The sequence below is a fragment of the Camponotus vicinus genome, unplaced genomic scaffold (genome assembly GCF_025532165.1).
Source record: "Camponotus vicinus isolate PSW18456_S1 unplaced genomic scaffold, iyCamVici1.0 SCAF_4, whole genome shotgun sequence".
In the NCBI taxonomy this organism is placed as follows: domain Eukaryota; kingdom Metazoa; phylum Arthropoda; class Insecta; order Hymenoptera; family Formicidae; genus Camponotus; species Camponotus vicinus.
Genome location: NW_028141976.1, coordinates 5,480,698 through 5,496,745, shown reverse-complemented (window position 1 = coordinate 5,496,745; position 16,048 = coordinate 5,480,698). Strand labels below are relative to the sequence as shown.

The window sequence follows — 16,048 nt, the reverse complement described above, 5'->3', positions numbered from 1 at the left end:
AATATCTTGTAAAATATTCATTTTTCGATTACCTTACCTTAATAGTTTTATGTACAAAATAATGAGAGGAATCAATTGGTGTAAAGAAAACACATAGTTGTTTCGAAGAAAAAATATGTAATTTGCAATTAACAATTCCATATTTTTTCTTAAAAACAACTATGTGTTTTCTTTACACCAATTGATTCCTCTCATTATTTTGTACATAAAAGTATTAAGGTAAGATAATCGAAAAATGAATATTTTACAAGATATTTTACGGTTTATGTAAAATTAAGAAATTATTTCAAGCATCATAACTCAAAAAGTACTTAACGGAAAGGTACTTAATTATAGTGTTTTGGAAAGCTCTCGAAATAAGCTACAAGAATGTACAAAAATATATAGGGTATTCCATTTAAAAAAATTGAAGTGACCTTCACGTGACCTTCAAATGACTCTTCAAGGTCAAACCAATGATACCATCTTATGGCCCCCTCGAAACCATACAACTTTTGTCTAAAACATTTTTCTCTATCTTGCTTATTTTTCGAGTTATTTGGCTGCCTAAGTTAAAATGGGTCACCCTGTATAATAGTTTACGAAATATTTTATAATTTATTTTGACATTATGTTATGATATAAAATGTATATTTTATCAAGTATTCATTTTCCAATGATTTTATTTCAATTTAACTTTTATATTTATTTATATTTATATTTTTATATTTATTTTAATTTTCTACATCAAATTACTTAATTTGTGATTGATATAACGAAATGCATAATTGTATCTAAGAAGATATGCCATTGCATTTTACAGATAAATAAAATTTTTTAAATATTTCATAAGATGTCACAAAAAAAAATAAACATGCGAAAATAAATTATGATAAATATCTCGTAAACTACAAATTTTTTAGAAATTCTATTTTAATACTTTTATATATACCGTATATGATTAAGAAAATGGATTTTTCTAGAAAAAAAACACAATTTTATTTAAAAAATACAGATGCCTTTGAAATTTCGGAAATGCGTTTATTTAGAATATGTACTTATCATAAAATGTTCTTCGAAATTATAACTTTTCTATCTGTCTTTTATCTCTTTTTCATCTAAATGTATTCCTATAAAATATCAGAAATGGCAGTTTCTTCGTGTTACTTACTCCGTATGTGTGCTAATATTAATATAATAAGAAAATGCAGAGGAAAATAATAAGAGAAATTAGTCACGTTAAAAAAATTATTTATGAGAACAGTGAAAAATTAATACATCTTATATCTAAAGACACTTTATCATACCTAATAATTTACGCTACAAAATATTTTAACAAAAAGCATTATTCATAAATTTTATTTGTGTATATTTTGTCTTATTGTCTTTCTCTTATTTTTTTATGCGAATTGTATAAGTAAAATTCACAAATGATATAATAATCGATAAATTACAATTTAATTTATTTGCGACGATTGCTTTCATGTGATTAGAAAGCGAATCTATTTGAATATTTGATTTTGGATATAAATCTATGAAAGTGGACTGGAATTTTGATGATCAATAAAATAAGTTCTTATTCTAAATACGTGAAATTATGATTCTCGTCTAAATCGTATATCTTTCGTGTTACATAAATAGTTTAAATAAAAATGTAGTCAATTACATCACATGATTAGATAAGATTGTACATATATAGCCATTATTAATATAATACCGTTTGAGAAACCATTATCAATTCCAATAGAAAATAAGTCTCACTTAAATATAATATGATCAACCAATTATGCGATCATATATAAATTTGTAGCAATTTATAAATGTATCAATCAAAATATATTAACATGAAAAATTGTGCATTAACTTTATCGATATGGACTTACATCGATGATTTAAGAAATATTTCATATTTTCTCTGTGTCACAAATATAAAATAAGTGTACAATCTAATGTAGCATATTTTACTCTATTATATTCCATATAAAATTAAAACTTATTACATTTTGTGGATGAATAAAACATTTTAGATGCATCATATAGAATATAATGAATTGTATATTTATCAATATTCGTAATAATAAGAATATATCGAATTAGATAGTTACAGATTTTAGTATTACATACACTGTCAATTTGGTACGCAATATTCATGATTATTTCTTATCCGTTGTATAAACACACAATTTATATACAAATTTGTAATATAGAAACTTACTATCTGCTTTAATCCACTGGTAATAAAGTTGGATTTGTAAGTCTTTTTAATTTGTTTCATCATTCGCTACATATAATTCTAGCTTAAAAAAGTATTATTTACAAAGTTTAGTATATACACTCGAATACACACACACATTTACGAAATTTTAGACTTATATAACAAATTAAATTTGAATAAATAGATTTCTTCATAAATCTAACATTATCACTCAATTATGGATTAATAAGCAATATATATAATCTATCGCACATATGCAATCTATGGCGAATTTCTCATATCGATAAAGCTAGTAATTTTAGAATGTAATTAAAATGCAATTTACATAAATTATAAGTATATTTTAAGTCAATATTTATCCTAAATTTTATATATATACTTGTACATAAATAATAAATTCTTCTCAGTGAAAAGTACACAAGATATTCTGTATTGGACTGACAATATGTATCATTATTAATCGCTTATACAGTGAGTAGCTCTAACAATGTATTAATGATCATTAAAGATCTTGTCATTGAATTTGTCGTTCTATAGAAGATCCCTGAGAAAGAAGCGTTAGTATTTAGTAAAATATGTAAAATTTCTTTTTTCCTTGTTTTGCTTCTCGAAAATTTAAGCCGTTTGATTTTAAATTATACAATAATAAAAATTCTATTTACTGTTTGTATGTAACTGTTTATAAAGAGTCACGCAATATATGGAATTTAGCTCGAATTCTGAAATTCCAATTTCGAAAATATCAGTGAGCAAACGTTTGTTATTTTATGATCACTTATTTCCCTGTATTAACTGTATAAAAAGATACAACCTTGTCTATTTCATTTCATGAAAAGACTCAAGGTACCATAAATATTTTTACTAATTTAAATTTGTCGTCTCTATTCTCCATGCATTATTTTCGCAAAACATTGGGAAAGTACAATGCTTTGCTACACACCTCACAACAAGATTAAAATACATGTTGTTGATGTTCAATGATAGTGATGTTCTATGTCCAATAATATAAATAATCTATGCCCAATAATATTAACCGAGCTCAATTAAATTAAGAAGTTTTAAGAGCCTTGTCCGCGTGTGCTAGAGTTAAAGATCCAACGAGAGACACCAGGGTTCGATCCAGCCATGTTATAGGATTTGGATACAGAAGGCCACCTTCGTAGAAACCTAGATGACCTCCATGAGCCAATTCGACATATAATGTGTTTAAATGAGTTGCTAAAATTAAGAAATATAATAATAATAATACATTCTTACTTATAATACTCATTATATATATATATATACAGGGTTTTCGAAAAGTCCGGAAACGGTCGAATATCTAAAAAATAAAGCATTTTAGAGAAAAATGTTTCAAACAAAAGTTGTTTGGTTTAAAGAGAGCTATAAAATGGTGGCAATGGTTTGACCTTGAATAATCGCTGGAAGGTCACATGAAGGTCACCTTGAATTTTTCAAATGGAACACCCTATATATTTTTGCACATTCTTGTAGCTCATCTCGGAAGCTTTCCAAAACACTATAATTAAGTTAGTTTTCATTAAGTACTTTCCGAGTTATGAGGCTTGAAATAATTTCTTAATTTTACATAAACCGTAAAATATCTTGTAAAATATTCATTTTTCGATTATCTTACCTTAATACTTTTATGTACAAAATAATGAGAGGAATCAATTGGTGTAAAGAAAACACATAATTGTTTCGAAAAAAAAAATGTAATTTGCAATTACCAATTACATTTTTTTTTCGAAACAATGCCAATTGCCACCATTTTATAGCTCTCTTTAAACCAAACAACTTTTATTTGAAACATTTTTCTCTAAAATTTTTTTTTAGATATTCGACCGTTTCCGGACTTTTCGAAAACCCTGTATATATATATATACACACACACACACACACACACACACACACACACACACACACACACACAAATAACATATATATTTACCTGCGTGCTCTTTAATTGGATTTAATAACACTTCTGGTACGAGAGGATCGTCTACTGCGTTGATGAATACCATCGGCGTTGTGATATTGTCCAGATAAAAGATACAACTACTCCATTTATACATCTCTTGCACAGACCTAAAATTGTGTACCTAAAAAACAATTTATAAAGATTAAAGATTCGTTTAAATTATCTGATAAATAATGTATTTGAAAGAATTGCATTTACTCTTCTCGTGTATGCTTCATCCAATTCCGGTAATGTCGCTGCAGAAATTATATCGCGCTCATTCAAATTACATTTCTGTTTTACATCATCGCACAAAAGCATGTTTTTATGCTTTAATATAAGATTTTTCATTGACTCTGTCATTACATAGAGATAGAAGCGTCTGAAGTTCTGCCAGTTTAATAAAATTTTCGTTCCTCTGAAAACAGAACATATAAATTCAATAAACTAGTAAAACAATGTACAATACGTTAATATTTCTCCTTATTAACATTTTAATTGTTAATAAAAAAAAGGTTTGCTTACTTACTCGAGAGCATTGTATCCTTGGCAAATCGATATTCCTCCTATAATATTGGGCAATTTATGGGGACCTCGTTCTCCAAGATATTTTGTTACTATATTACCGCCCAAACTATAACCGATGCAAACTATTTTGGTGTTAGGATGCTTTTCTATGAGATTTTGTAACATTGTATTGTAATCGTCCGTGTGACCTATTGACGCAAATGCACATTATAAGATTTATCTCAATTAAATAGAAGAAACAAATTTAATATAATATAAGATTATATAATATGAATATATACAATGTGTGAAATTATATTTATTCAATATATGAATAATATATTTATTTAATATATCTAAAAAGAGAGAATAATTTTACAATAATTATAAACATTAAATTCGAATAAGTAATTATATATTTGGTACAATTACGATTATGCAATCTCTAAGTTCTAATTACCAAAGCGATAATTTTTTTTGTGAAATTCAATTCTGATTCTTATAAAAAATGTTTATATTTGATAATAAGCATATATCAAGTATAATTTCTTTGTTCAAATATTTCTTTGCCAATTAGAATGATCAATAATAATTTAAAGAAATACGATTTGAGAATGTGTATGTGTGTGTGTGTGTGTGTGTGTGTATGTGTGTGTGTGTGTGTAATGTATATGTGTAACAGCATAAACGAAGAAGTTTATGATACTTCTTCGACATCGGTTTTTTTCCATAGCTGTTACAATTCCCGGTATATACACACATACATGCATGATATAAGAACTCGTTATTACTTGCAAATTATTCTCGATCGACCGCCTTATCGTGATGGGACAAGAGGCGATTTTATCGATCGCCACACGTACCGTAAGAAAATATTCTTGGTGCTGTGATCTTGACACTGGAAAGGGCCCCTACGTGATTAAGTACCGCACATCGATAGCCATGACACTGCACGAAGTGCACGAACGTCCTGATGTAAACACTTTCCGAACTGTTGCCGATACCAGGACAAATAGCTATCGTTATGTCATCTGGAGAACAGCAATTATTAATAATATCAAACGTTAGTGCGGTTTCTTATTCTTTAAATTTTTCATTATTAAGTCTTCTTTCGTAAGATAATAAATATAAATAAATGGCCTACAAATGCATATTACTTTTTAAGAAATCTTTGAGATTAATTTATGAACAATATACCTTCATGTCCGTTGGTCAGTGGCTGATAGAGATCATATGTAAGAGTGGTATCATCCGGAAGACCGATGTACACACGTTCGCCAATGGGCCAAGGACATCGAACGCGCCCTATGACACTGTGAATAATGGTTTGTACGTGTCCGCTGAAACCCCACAACCTCGTTGGTTTGTATCTGTAAAACAGGCCAAGGATCATAGTCATTTTTATGTACATCCAAATACACTGAGAAATTATTTGCAATTATTGAGAAAATACAGCTAATTTAGCTTTATCAATCTATCATTTCATTTCTCGTTATTCTTTTCTATCTTTAACTAGCACTAAAAGTACTTAAATTTCAAGGACAACAGAGAAATTAATGAGAGACAAAGCGATTAAAATTTTCTTAAACTGACTGCAATAAAGCTCTTTGAAAGTATATGCCCTATTTTGTTCTTAAGAACGATAATCAATAAAAACAAATTAAATTCAATCAGTATTTGTACATTTTCCTCGTGGCATTTTAAAACTCTAGACAAACTGAAGTATAATTTTTACCCGAATAGAGATATTCAATTACGACGTTGTAACGGTACTTAGACATGCCAATAAAGATACTCGAAAGAACGGCCATGTGTTCAAAAAATTTATTACACCGTGGTAAAATCGAGATATATTACAGCACGTTTAAACAATCAAATATTTTAATATTTTTTTATTTTGATAATACACACACGTGTTTCACATATTGAAACAAATTTTGAGACATAGGTAATCGATTGATTAATTATCAATTTCAAATATCTTGATATGATCTTCACTCTCATAAAAAACATGTTATTATCAAACTGATAACGGTATTTTTGTTATAATTTATTTTTAGTATAGAGAATCACAAAGAAAAAATACATATATATTTTATTTTCTTTTAAAGAGAAAACTATGAATGAATTTGTAATACATGATGCATTTCACTTGACAAAGTGCAAATCGGTGAAAAGCGGAGTCAAACAATAAGTCGTATCGTTAAACTCTTTTATAGAGAGTAGGCAAGAAGTCGTAGTGGATCAGTAGAACACGGGAGAAAATATTGCATAAAATAAATCTATAAAAAACTTACATAAAAACGTTTATTGTTATACATTAAATTTATTACGTTTTATTTACTTCGAAAAGTATCTGCATATCAATAATAAAACTCATCGTTGGCAATAAAATATATTTCACGAAATCGCTAGATAAAGTATCTACCGACATAATTACATATATTTATTCAAAGCCGGATTCACACGACGACTTCTAAAAGCCTGTACAATTTATTTCGAAAGGTTCAAACCTTTCTCCTTTTGTTGTCCATAAATTACTGCCTATCAAGAAAACCAAAATATGTAGTATATATCATAACGGTATGCGGTTACAGCTGCCAAAGAATATACGACATTGGATGATTATTAAAACTATGCATGAAACTGCATCGATCATATAATAAATATTGCATTTATATGGCAGAAATGTATAAAGTCACACGACAACGGATCAATAGAGTATAGTAACACTATACTAATATCGATTGCCCATAGTAAAACAGACCCGCGAAGAATACACAACTTGATTCTTACTTCACAGAAGAAATATTTATCGTACATTTATGTCGAAAAGTTTATTTTTTAAATACAGAAAAAATTCGATTTTAAATTCATCAAAAAATTAGAACAAAGATTCAAAAGTTTATCATAAAAATTCCCTGCGAATCCTAATGATATAAAATATTTTTATACATTATTTTATATATTATATTAATAGAAATTTATTTAATTAATACATTTGTTTCATTAGACCCGATTCTCTAAGCTTCTCCGGAAACTCAATAGATCATCTTGATGGTAATTACTTTCCAATCTCTATTTTCAATTCTTAATATCATGTTTTTTCTGCTAACACAACCAGCATAAGATGGTAAATCATTCAATGAGATACAAACTTTGACGTTTGTTTTTGTTCTATCATACTTTCTATTTAATTCGTTTTTCTATGTGACTTAAATTGCAGCATGAGAAGAGAAAAGATTTGTCCTGAAACTTTGTGATTTACAAGTCAACATAAAATTCTTTTCTCCAGCAATGAATTAGCGTAAAGTTGAACGTAGTTAATACATGTAGCAATTTGCCATTGTAAACGTTAGGTGAAAATATTGTGTCAATACTGTTCGCGCCACAGTTGCGAAATCATCGCGCGAATTATGACGTGATAAAGAAAAGTAGGGTAAACTATATGTCAGGCCCTCAATTGCCAAAGAAGGAAAAGTCCTACGTTTTTGTGATAGTTTCCTATCACAAAAGTCCTAGTCACTCTGATTTTCGATACATGCACGAATAAAGTGCGCGCAAAGTTTGTCCTAAGATCATGTTTAATCGATCTCGTAATCATATTCCATACAATATATTAATTTAAATTTTACACGTGAGAATGCATAACGGAAAGTTTGAATTATATTATTTTAAAATTCCTTAAAAATATTTAATAACTTATGTATATATGCATAAGAACTTTTGTACTGACGTAATACTTTTAGACGATGTTTATCATTAAATTTATCCTTGAATTTTTTTCAAAGAAACACAATCGATAAAATTAATGCATTTCAATTTTTTGCACTTTAAGAATTATAAATTAGTTATACTATATCGCACCTATGTGATCAATATTAGTATAAATACCAAGTTTCGACGAAACTCAAATTTAAGCAACAAAAATTATACGAAGATGATTTGCTTTAGATATTAAAAAAGTGTATTTTTTGTTATCATTTTATATATAATTAGCTGAAAAATTAAATTTGCATATTCATTAGATTGTATAAATCATATATATTAAATTATAAAATCTAATCTATATAAATATCTATAATATAAATCTCAAATCTAATATAAATATGATTTACAAATATATGATTCTCTTGTTCGGAGTTCACGGTCATAACTAGTACAATCGATCAAAAAGTCGGAAAGCTATTCATATTTACTGAACTATATTACGTTGTTCATCGTTCGTTCAGGCATTTCGATTTTCGAAAAAATACCTATGCATAATTGACAATATTAATTAATTATTTACAAATTATTATTTTAATAATATATAATATTGTAGACTCTATATTTTTCACTTCTTCTCTCCACATCAATTTCTTATTATAATATGATTAAAGATTATTTGATATAAAATGTTAATTTAATACGATTGACGAATATTTAAATTATTTTTTAATGATATGCTAATGTATAAACAAACAATTTTATTTTTTCTCTCTCTCTTTCTCTGTCATCTTGTTTCAATAAACAAATTGTCTCGCTATATTAAATCAGATTCGACAAGAACTGTCCGTCGAATATGAAAACTATCAAGATTAAAACTATCGATTTGTTAATATTATAATTTTGAGAAAGAAAAGGAAAAAGAGAATATATTTATTATCTTTAATGAAAATATTAATCATGTATTATACTAAGACATCACAAATGAGATAATTATTAATTTGCTAATTTCATAATTTTAAGGACATTGTATTACGTTAATAATGTCAACTTTACTATTTGAACGCGAAAAGGAAAATTTCGAAAGTGTATGTCATTAATGACTCTGTCAATAGTAATTTATTTGATTACATATTACATGCGATGAAAAAAGCAAGTAGTTCACCTGTATTATTAAAGCAAAAGAATTACAAAGGAATTACTGTGAATAATTAATTTTATAATGTGTATAGCCATTTGGCTTCATTAGAGAGTGAAAAAATAAAATTAATTATACACGAGTAACTCGCAATTCTTTCGCTTTTATCGTTTTAATATCATATTCCAATATCGCAAGAAAAGATTCCATAGACGAAATTACATTTTCTACAATTTATCAATGATATTACTGAAAAATTAGAGCGCGCTAGTTCATATTATATATCACATATTTATTCAATATTTATTTTCATTTAGCACTCTAATGTATGATTATATCTAATTTATTCGATCTCAAGTAATGCTTAATTCGTTATAATACATGGTATATGGGTTGCATGGTTTCAATTGGTCTGTGATTAAATTTATTATCCTGTACGTAGAATCGCGAGTTAAAGACGGGTGTGATATATGAGAATGAATGAATGATGTGCGCGAAAGAACCGTTATTTTTTTTACGTGACGGTGAATGCGGAAATGCAAAAAAAAAACGTTCGTGAGAAGTTCAGCTAGATGGTAATGACTCAAGAACGATGTGCTGCAATAGTTGCAACGTATAGTCATTAGAAAGAAGAAAGCGACAGACTCATAAAGGGAAGTGGCTCAGTTCTCGTGCAATTCATTCACTCGAACAAGACGGAACCGATTTGAGTGAATTGCGTACCGCGAACAACTCGATCTTCACAAGAGAGGCAAAGTAACGATCAAATGTATGACTGCGAGGATGGCATGACAATCGGACGATTGAAATCTATAATTTAAGATTTTCGCCGTCACACATTCGAACGTTAGGAAAAGCGACAATCGATGAGAAGTAAAAGCAACACTCGACAGCTGATTGCTAAGGAATTTCACAATTTCTCAATAAATTGCGCGAGAGAAGTCCTTCACTGTGAGATCGAATAATAATTATCTATCGCGATCGCGCGTAAGCGAGAAATCGAAACTATGGATTTAAAAAGTTTTCATATTAAATCATGTATGTTTAGACATTTTGCAAAAAATAATTCATTTAGTCAATAATTCATTTTTCCAATCGAAGCCTGATATTTACGTTGACATTTACGATGACATTTACGTTGATCTAAGCATTGGATATCAAACGAAATTTGATTTCAATCAATAAGGATTACAAGATTTATATTTATAATTAAATTCTCGAATCAATCGATTAAAAAGACGAACACACATGATGCCACTATTTCCTCTGTATGCAATATAAAGTTAAAAATCGTTACGCGTTTCCGCTTTCTTAAGCGCTTTCATGCAACGCGAATGAAAGAAGAAAAAAATTAACAATGAGTTCGTTTGATCGATAGAATGTTATTTTTAATTATGTATTATCGAATCAAGACTTTTGCATGACATCAGCGTCATGCAGCATGGAATTGCTTCACTTCGCTTTCACATGATTGTTAATTTGCAGTAATAGACACATATAATGTCTAATGGTGAAATAAATAGCTTGACTAAAATTATTAAAAATTAAAGTGATTAAATAGGCGTAGGGAGCTAAAGACCAATATCAATAATATAGGTTAATTGATGAAAAATATATTAAAAGTTCATAATCACAATTATAAAAAACAGATATAATACAAAGATATTTAAAATATGTGCGGACGTTTCGACTTATTTTTAAGTCATCTTCAGCGCAAAGTTTGTATCAGGAAAAAGAGAATTTCATCAAAAGTTCGCAGAGAAAATACAATAAAAATACATAACGCAGGGAAATATAAAAAATACTAATCTTAAAGGAGAACATCTCCAAACGCTATGGTTGTTCATCGTTAATTGTAAACGGCTTCCGATTTTCACATGTGAAGTGAAACCTCTCTCGTTTGGGTTAATTGGCCCAAAGTTGAGTATGGTTCTTTAGGGAGAGTTGCCATGAGGAATAATGTTGAACATGTATATCGTTAAAAGAATCTTTCCGATGAACATATATATTACGAATTTTTATAAAATTTAAAAGATTACAATGTGTCACTTTTACTTAACGAAGACAGTTTAAAATTATTAATATCAATAAAAATATCGTTTTGACGAATATTCAATATCGTTTATCTCAACGACTTAGCTAACGATTTAATTTGCATTGCATTAATGGATATATAGCTTCGCGATGCATTTTTTATTCATCGTCAAGACTTTTCTCCACAAAGTGAAACTCCGTGGAAATATGTTTTGTCAAAGTGTGTTGAAAATTATACTAAAACATGTAGATATATGCGCTGGAACACAAATCTTCCGCGTGCTTGCTGTTGATAATATTCGCAAAAGCAACTAACGTGAGTCATTCTTTACGAGATAATGATGAGATCAATTAAAGTGACTGTATTATAGCGTATATATTGTAAACTGGACATGATTCTATTATTATTTCGCTTACAGCATTCGTGATTGAAAATATAATCTAGCAGAAGGCACGGATTATGTCAAATAAATAATAATAATAATAATATAATCTAGCAGAATAATAAAAAAAACTTTATATGACACGCGCACTGCGAATGACAGTTCGTATCTTAATTCACGCATTTTTTTCACACGTATGCAAATACATTGTGATAAAAGTATTAGCAGTCACGCGCCATTCTTTCGACACGGAAATAGGAAGTGCTAATTTAAATGCTGATCTTGTATGAAAACGGGTGCAACACCATGGAATTCAGAACAAGAGCATCAATTTTTCTCCACAACAAAATTGGAATATTTATTCGATGTTCCCAATTAAAAAGAATTTATCATTTTTATTTATCATTTTATTCTTCAATTTCGAGTGATTACTATTTTACAAAATTTTATCAAATGTTTTCGCGAATACAGTTGCGAGCAATTTAAATGTTTATATAATTGATAGAAATTATTTTTATACGTCACTTTGTGCACTAAAATAGATAAAACAAGTTGAAAAAATTATTTAGCAGGCCAACTTTGTTCTCTTCATTTTTTCTTAATGAAGAGAAAGATATTTTGGCGTACAGTTATTCTTAATTTTTTTTTTATAAATTGCAAGACTTTACTTGTTTTCGTTCTCTACATATTATCTGCACTTTTTTTTTTTATCAATTCCGAGTAGATAAAGCATGTTATTTAGATAATTATTAACCTTCGTTACGTAAATATATTTGAACTTATGAAATATGGACTTAGGAAATATACTAGCAATGATCTATGATTTGCGGAAATGAGAAAAATTTGTAATATTTTTTTATGTTTATTTATATAATAAATGATATCTCTCTGTAACAACTTAACTAGTCTATCTACGAGTCTATTAAGGAGTCTATCTACAGTTATTTATTTTATTAACTACTTAATAAAATAAATAATTGTATAGAGGTAACACAACATAAGAACCAATGAAATTATCAATGAGTAATCCCCACATCACAGCATATCTTAAAATCGCTTATTGACGACAGCCGTGTTTCATAGAATTTACGTTTTGTCGTCTATTGACGACAGCCATAATTAAAGGGTTAAGAACAAAGATCGTAATAATGAAAGTATTTGCTGTCATTATTCGCAAAATTATACTTTGCTGTACTTTAACTACCGTAACTACGTATCATTCCCTATAACAATCACCTTGACTAGTTTGTTGTTTGTTGTTTGACAAAAGCCTATAACAATCCATTATCGTAAATATTCCTAATTTTGCAAAAAAAAAAAACATCTATTATACTCATTCAGGAGCACTCATATAATACCAGTAAGAGAGTATTTGTTCCAGTCTTCATGCATATGTTGTGTAAGCAATCAAATAAAAAAACAGTTTTATTGAGACAGAGAGAGAGAAAGATATGTCACTATATATATAATTATATAAGCTCTAGACAATTCTTACATTGTGTAAATAATCATGCAATATATAATATAGTAATGATAATGATTCAATGATGGTAATTTAATTATTTTTTCATACACACACATATACATATATAAATTATGTTTGAAAAATTGATTGAATTTCTTCATAAAAAACTATAATTTTATAAATTCGTGCATTAACATCTCTTGTAATTTCGTCTGCATTGTTATAATTTTTTCTACATACATTAAATAAAATAGAAAACAATAAAATATAGCATATATTTTTTCTATTATATAAACATATTTTTTCTATTATATAAACATATTTTTTTTGCTTACATAATGTGTGAGAAATACTTTTAAAAATATAAAAAATCCGTTCTTATATTTTTAAAAACATTTCTCACATATGTTTTTATTCATTCTTTCGTATGACATATGACATACAATTGAAATATTTATGCGTACAAGATAATAATAGAGATTTTATCTATATCTATACTAACATATCAGCTGGAGCATCAGCTGGACCCGGCGTCCAGTATCAACCCTAACCTTACTTTCGCGAAACTCGTAGCTCTCGAAATCTCTATCCGGGATTCTAATCTCTCGAATGATCCTCTCGAGACGCAAAATTCGAAACAATCAATTCACGGATTATTTGAAATATAAAACATGGATTTTTTTCAGACTTACGGTTCGGCAATGACCGGCGCGATCTTCAACATCGTCGACAGGAAAGATTGGTCTTTGCAGACGAGGAAAGGCTTCTGCGGTGCGCTATTCACGTTCAATATCCTGAACAGAATACACAGGATCACGGCGAACACAGCTAATAAAGCAGTAGACATTTTTCCTTAGGTCGTTAGCCTGAAAGAAATACCCCTCCTTTTTTTCACTCGCTCTCTACATTTCCTAGACTTCAAAGCATCGCGCGACTTTAATCTCTATCTTTTAAAGATCATCATTATTCAAGCATCCTTTTATCACTATGTGTCATTAAGTTTTTCGAAGTTTTTTTTACTCTCAACGGCATTATTTATGCTATATTTCTTAAGTTTTTGTATCTACGTGGTATCTTTTTCTCACCTCTTTAAATGCTCTTCTTGGAGTTTCGCTATCTTCTTTAACAGTTTACACGGAACGATAACAGGTTATGAGTAAGGCTGCGATGGCAGTGAACGAATGATTCATACGGTTGGAGCGTGATCTGCGAGCAAAAGTTACTCTAATTAAAATATGAAACACAATTCTGATATCGGATGATAGACATGACAGGTACTGGAAATGCAGAATGACATAAACGCCGGATGGCAAGTTGTATGCAGCAACCGGAAAAATATTTGTTTGCTTTGCATAATGAAAGATATATTACAATTGTAACTGCAAAAAAATTGCGATTATGTTTTACATCATTTTGCATTCTCAATTTAGCTGTTATATGTATTTAATAAGGTACGGCGAGTAGAATAACGATAATCAATATCGATGATACAAAAAATCGATAATGAATATCACATAAATTTGATAGTTTAACGTGTTTTTTTAGCCAATCAATTTATAGAAAATGTCCAAGTTCGTTTATAGTAAATATCGATCACTTTTTTTAGAAAAGTGCGAATCAAGAATATGTTTTTAACATTTTGTATTGAATAAAAAATGACGAATATGCAACATACGACGATCTGTTATTTTATATGAAAAATAACTTGAGGCAAAAATTTGTATTTAAATGTTTCTTTTTTTTCGAATTTTTATTCCTCACATCGCGATGTAATTATAAAATTTGTTCCATTATTTAATAAGCAATCTCTTATTCTCCAAATTCGATGTTGAAAAGTAAAATATTGGAAATCAAAATAAATCATTATTAATAATAATCGTAATCAATTAATCCATCTTTCTAAATCAATATAACGCCCAAGTGCGAGTTCCTGACAGTGAATTAATTAATTGATTATTGATCCTCTTTTTTAACTTTATTTCTACTATAACTAGCAACATTAATGAATAATCTATAAATAACAATAAAGAAATAAATACAATTTTTCTCCAATAGATAAAAGATTTAAACAAACAAGTAATTGTTCCATCGAGTTCATCGATGATCATTCAAATCGAAAGTAAATTAAAGGTGTAGGGACAAAAAGCCACCGGAGATCTCGTCCTATTCACACCCATCTCTTCGTGCTCGGACTATCGACGAAAGTGCTCGACGAGAGACAGAGAAATTAATGATCGTGCCACTTGCTTTCGGATAATTCCTGCTTACCAAATGATGCTGCAACCAGCGAATCTCGAGTGCGACAACTTCGTCTATTTGTCAATGCAAGTTGATAGGAATGATTGTTGCGGCCGGCTCGCCGGCTCCCGTTTTACAAACTCGATACACAAATCACATCCACTCCCGTCGAGACCCGCCGGACGACTGACGACTGACATCTACGCGTCAGCAACAAATACGCCAAATGGAACGCACTGGATCTGTTCTTTTTAGCTGCACTGCTGCACTAGTGCAATAAGTTGGAAAGAGCCAAATATACTTTCACTCTAACTAATTGCACTAGTGCAGCAGTGCAGCTAAAAAGAACAGGCCCACTGTTTCGCGCTGCTCCCTCGCGATATAAAAGAAGTGAAGGAAATACTGCACACATATATACAGA

The 16,048-nt window shown here is 29.1% G+C and overlaps 1 protein-coding gene across 2 annotated transcripts; it reads right to left on the bottom strand.

The window, feature by feature from the left end:
- Positions 1–1,213: 1,213 nt before the first annotated feature.
- On the bottom strand, positions 1,214–15,835 carry Hydr2 (abhydrolase domain-containing protein 2). Of its 2 annotated transcripts, none has more exons than XM_083097716.1 (9): positions 15,658–15,835; positions 14,475–14,595; positions 14,082–14,255; positions 5,859–6,031; positions 5,525–5,692; positions 4,684–4,870; positions 4,374–4,572; positions 4,146–4,296; positions 1,214–3,412 (listed from the first exon to the last, which is right to left on the bottom strand). In XM_083097716.1, exons 3-9 carry the CDS (start codon positions 14,234–14,236, stop codon positions 3,243–3,245), a joined length of 1,203 nt encoding a protein of 400 aa, XP_082953842.1. In that variant the 5' UTR covers positions 14,237–14,255; positions 14,475–14,595; positions 15,658–15,835; the 3' UTR covers positions 1,214–3,242. The 2 variants fall into 2 exon arrangements, with proteins under 2 accessions (XP_082953842.1, XP_082953843.1); XM_083097717.1 differs by having other exon boundaries at positions 1,214–3,370.
- Positions 15,836–16,048: the final 213 nt, after the last annotated feature.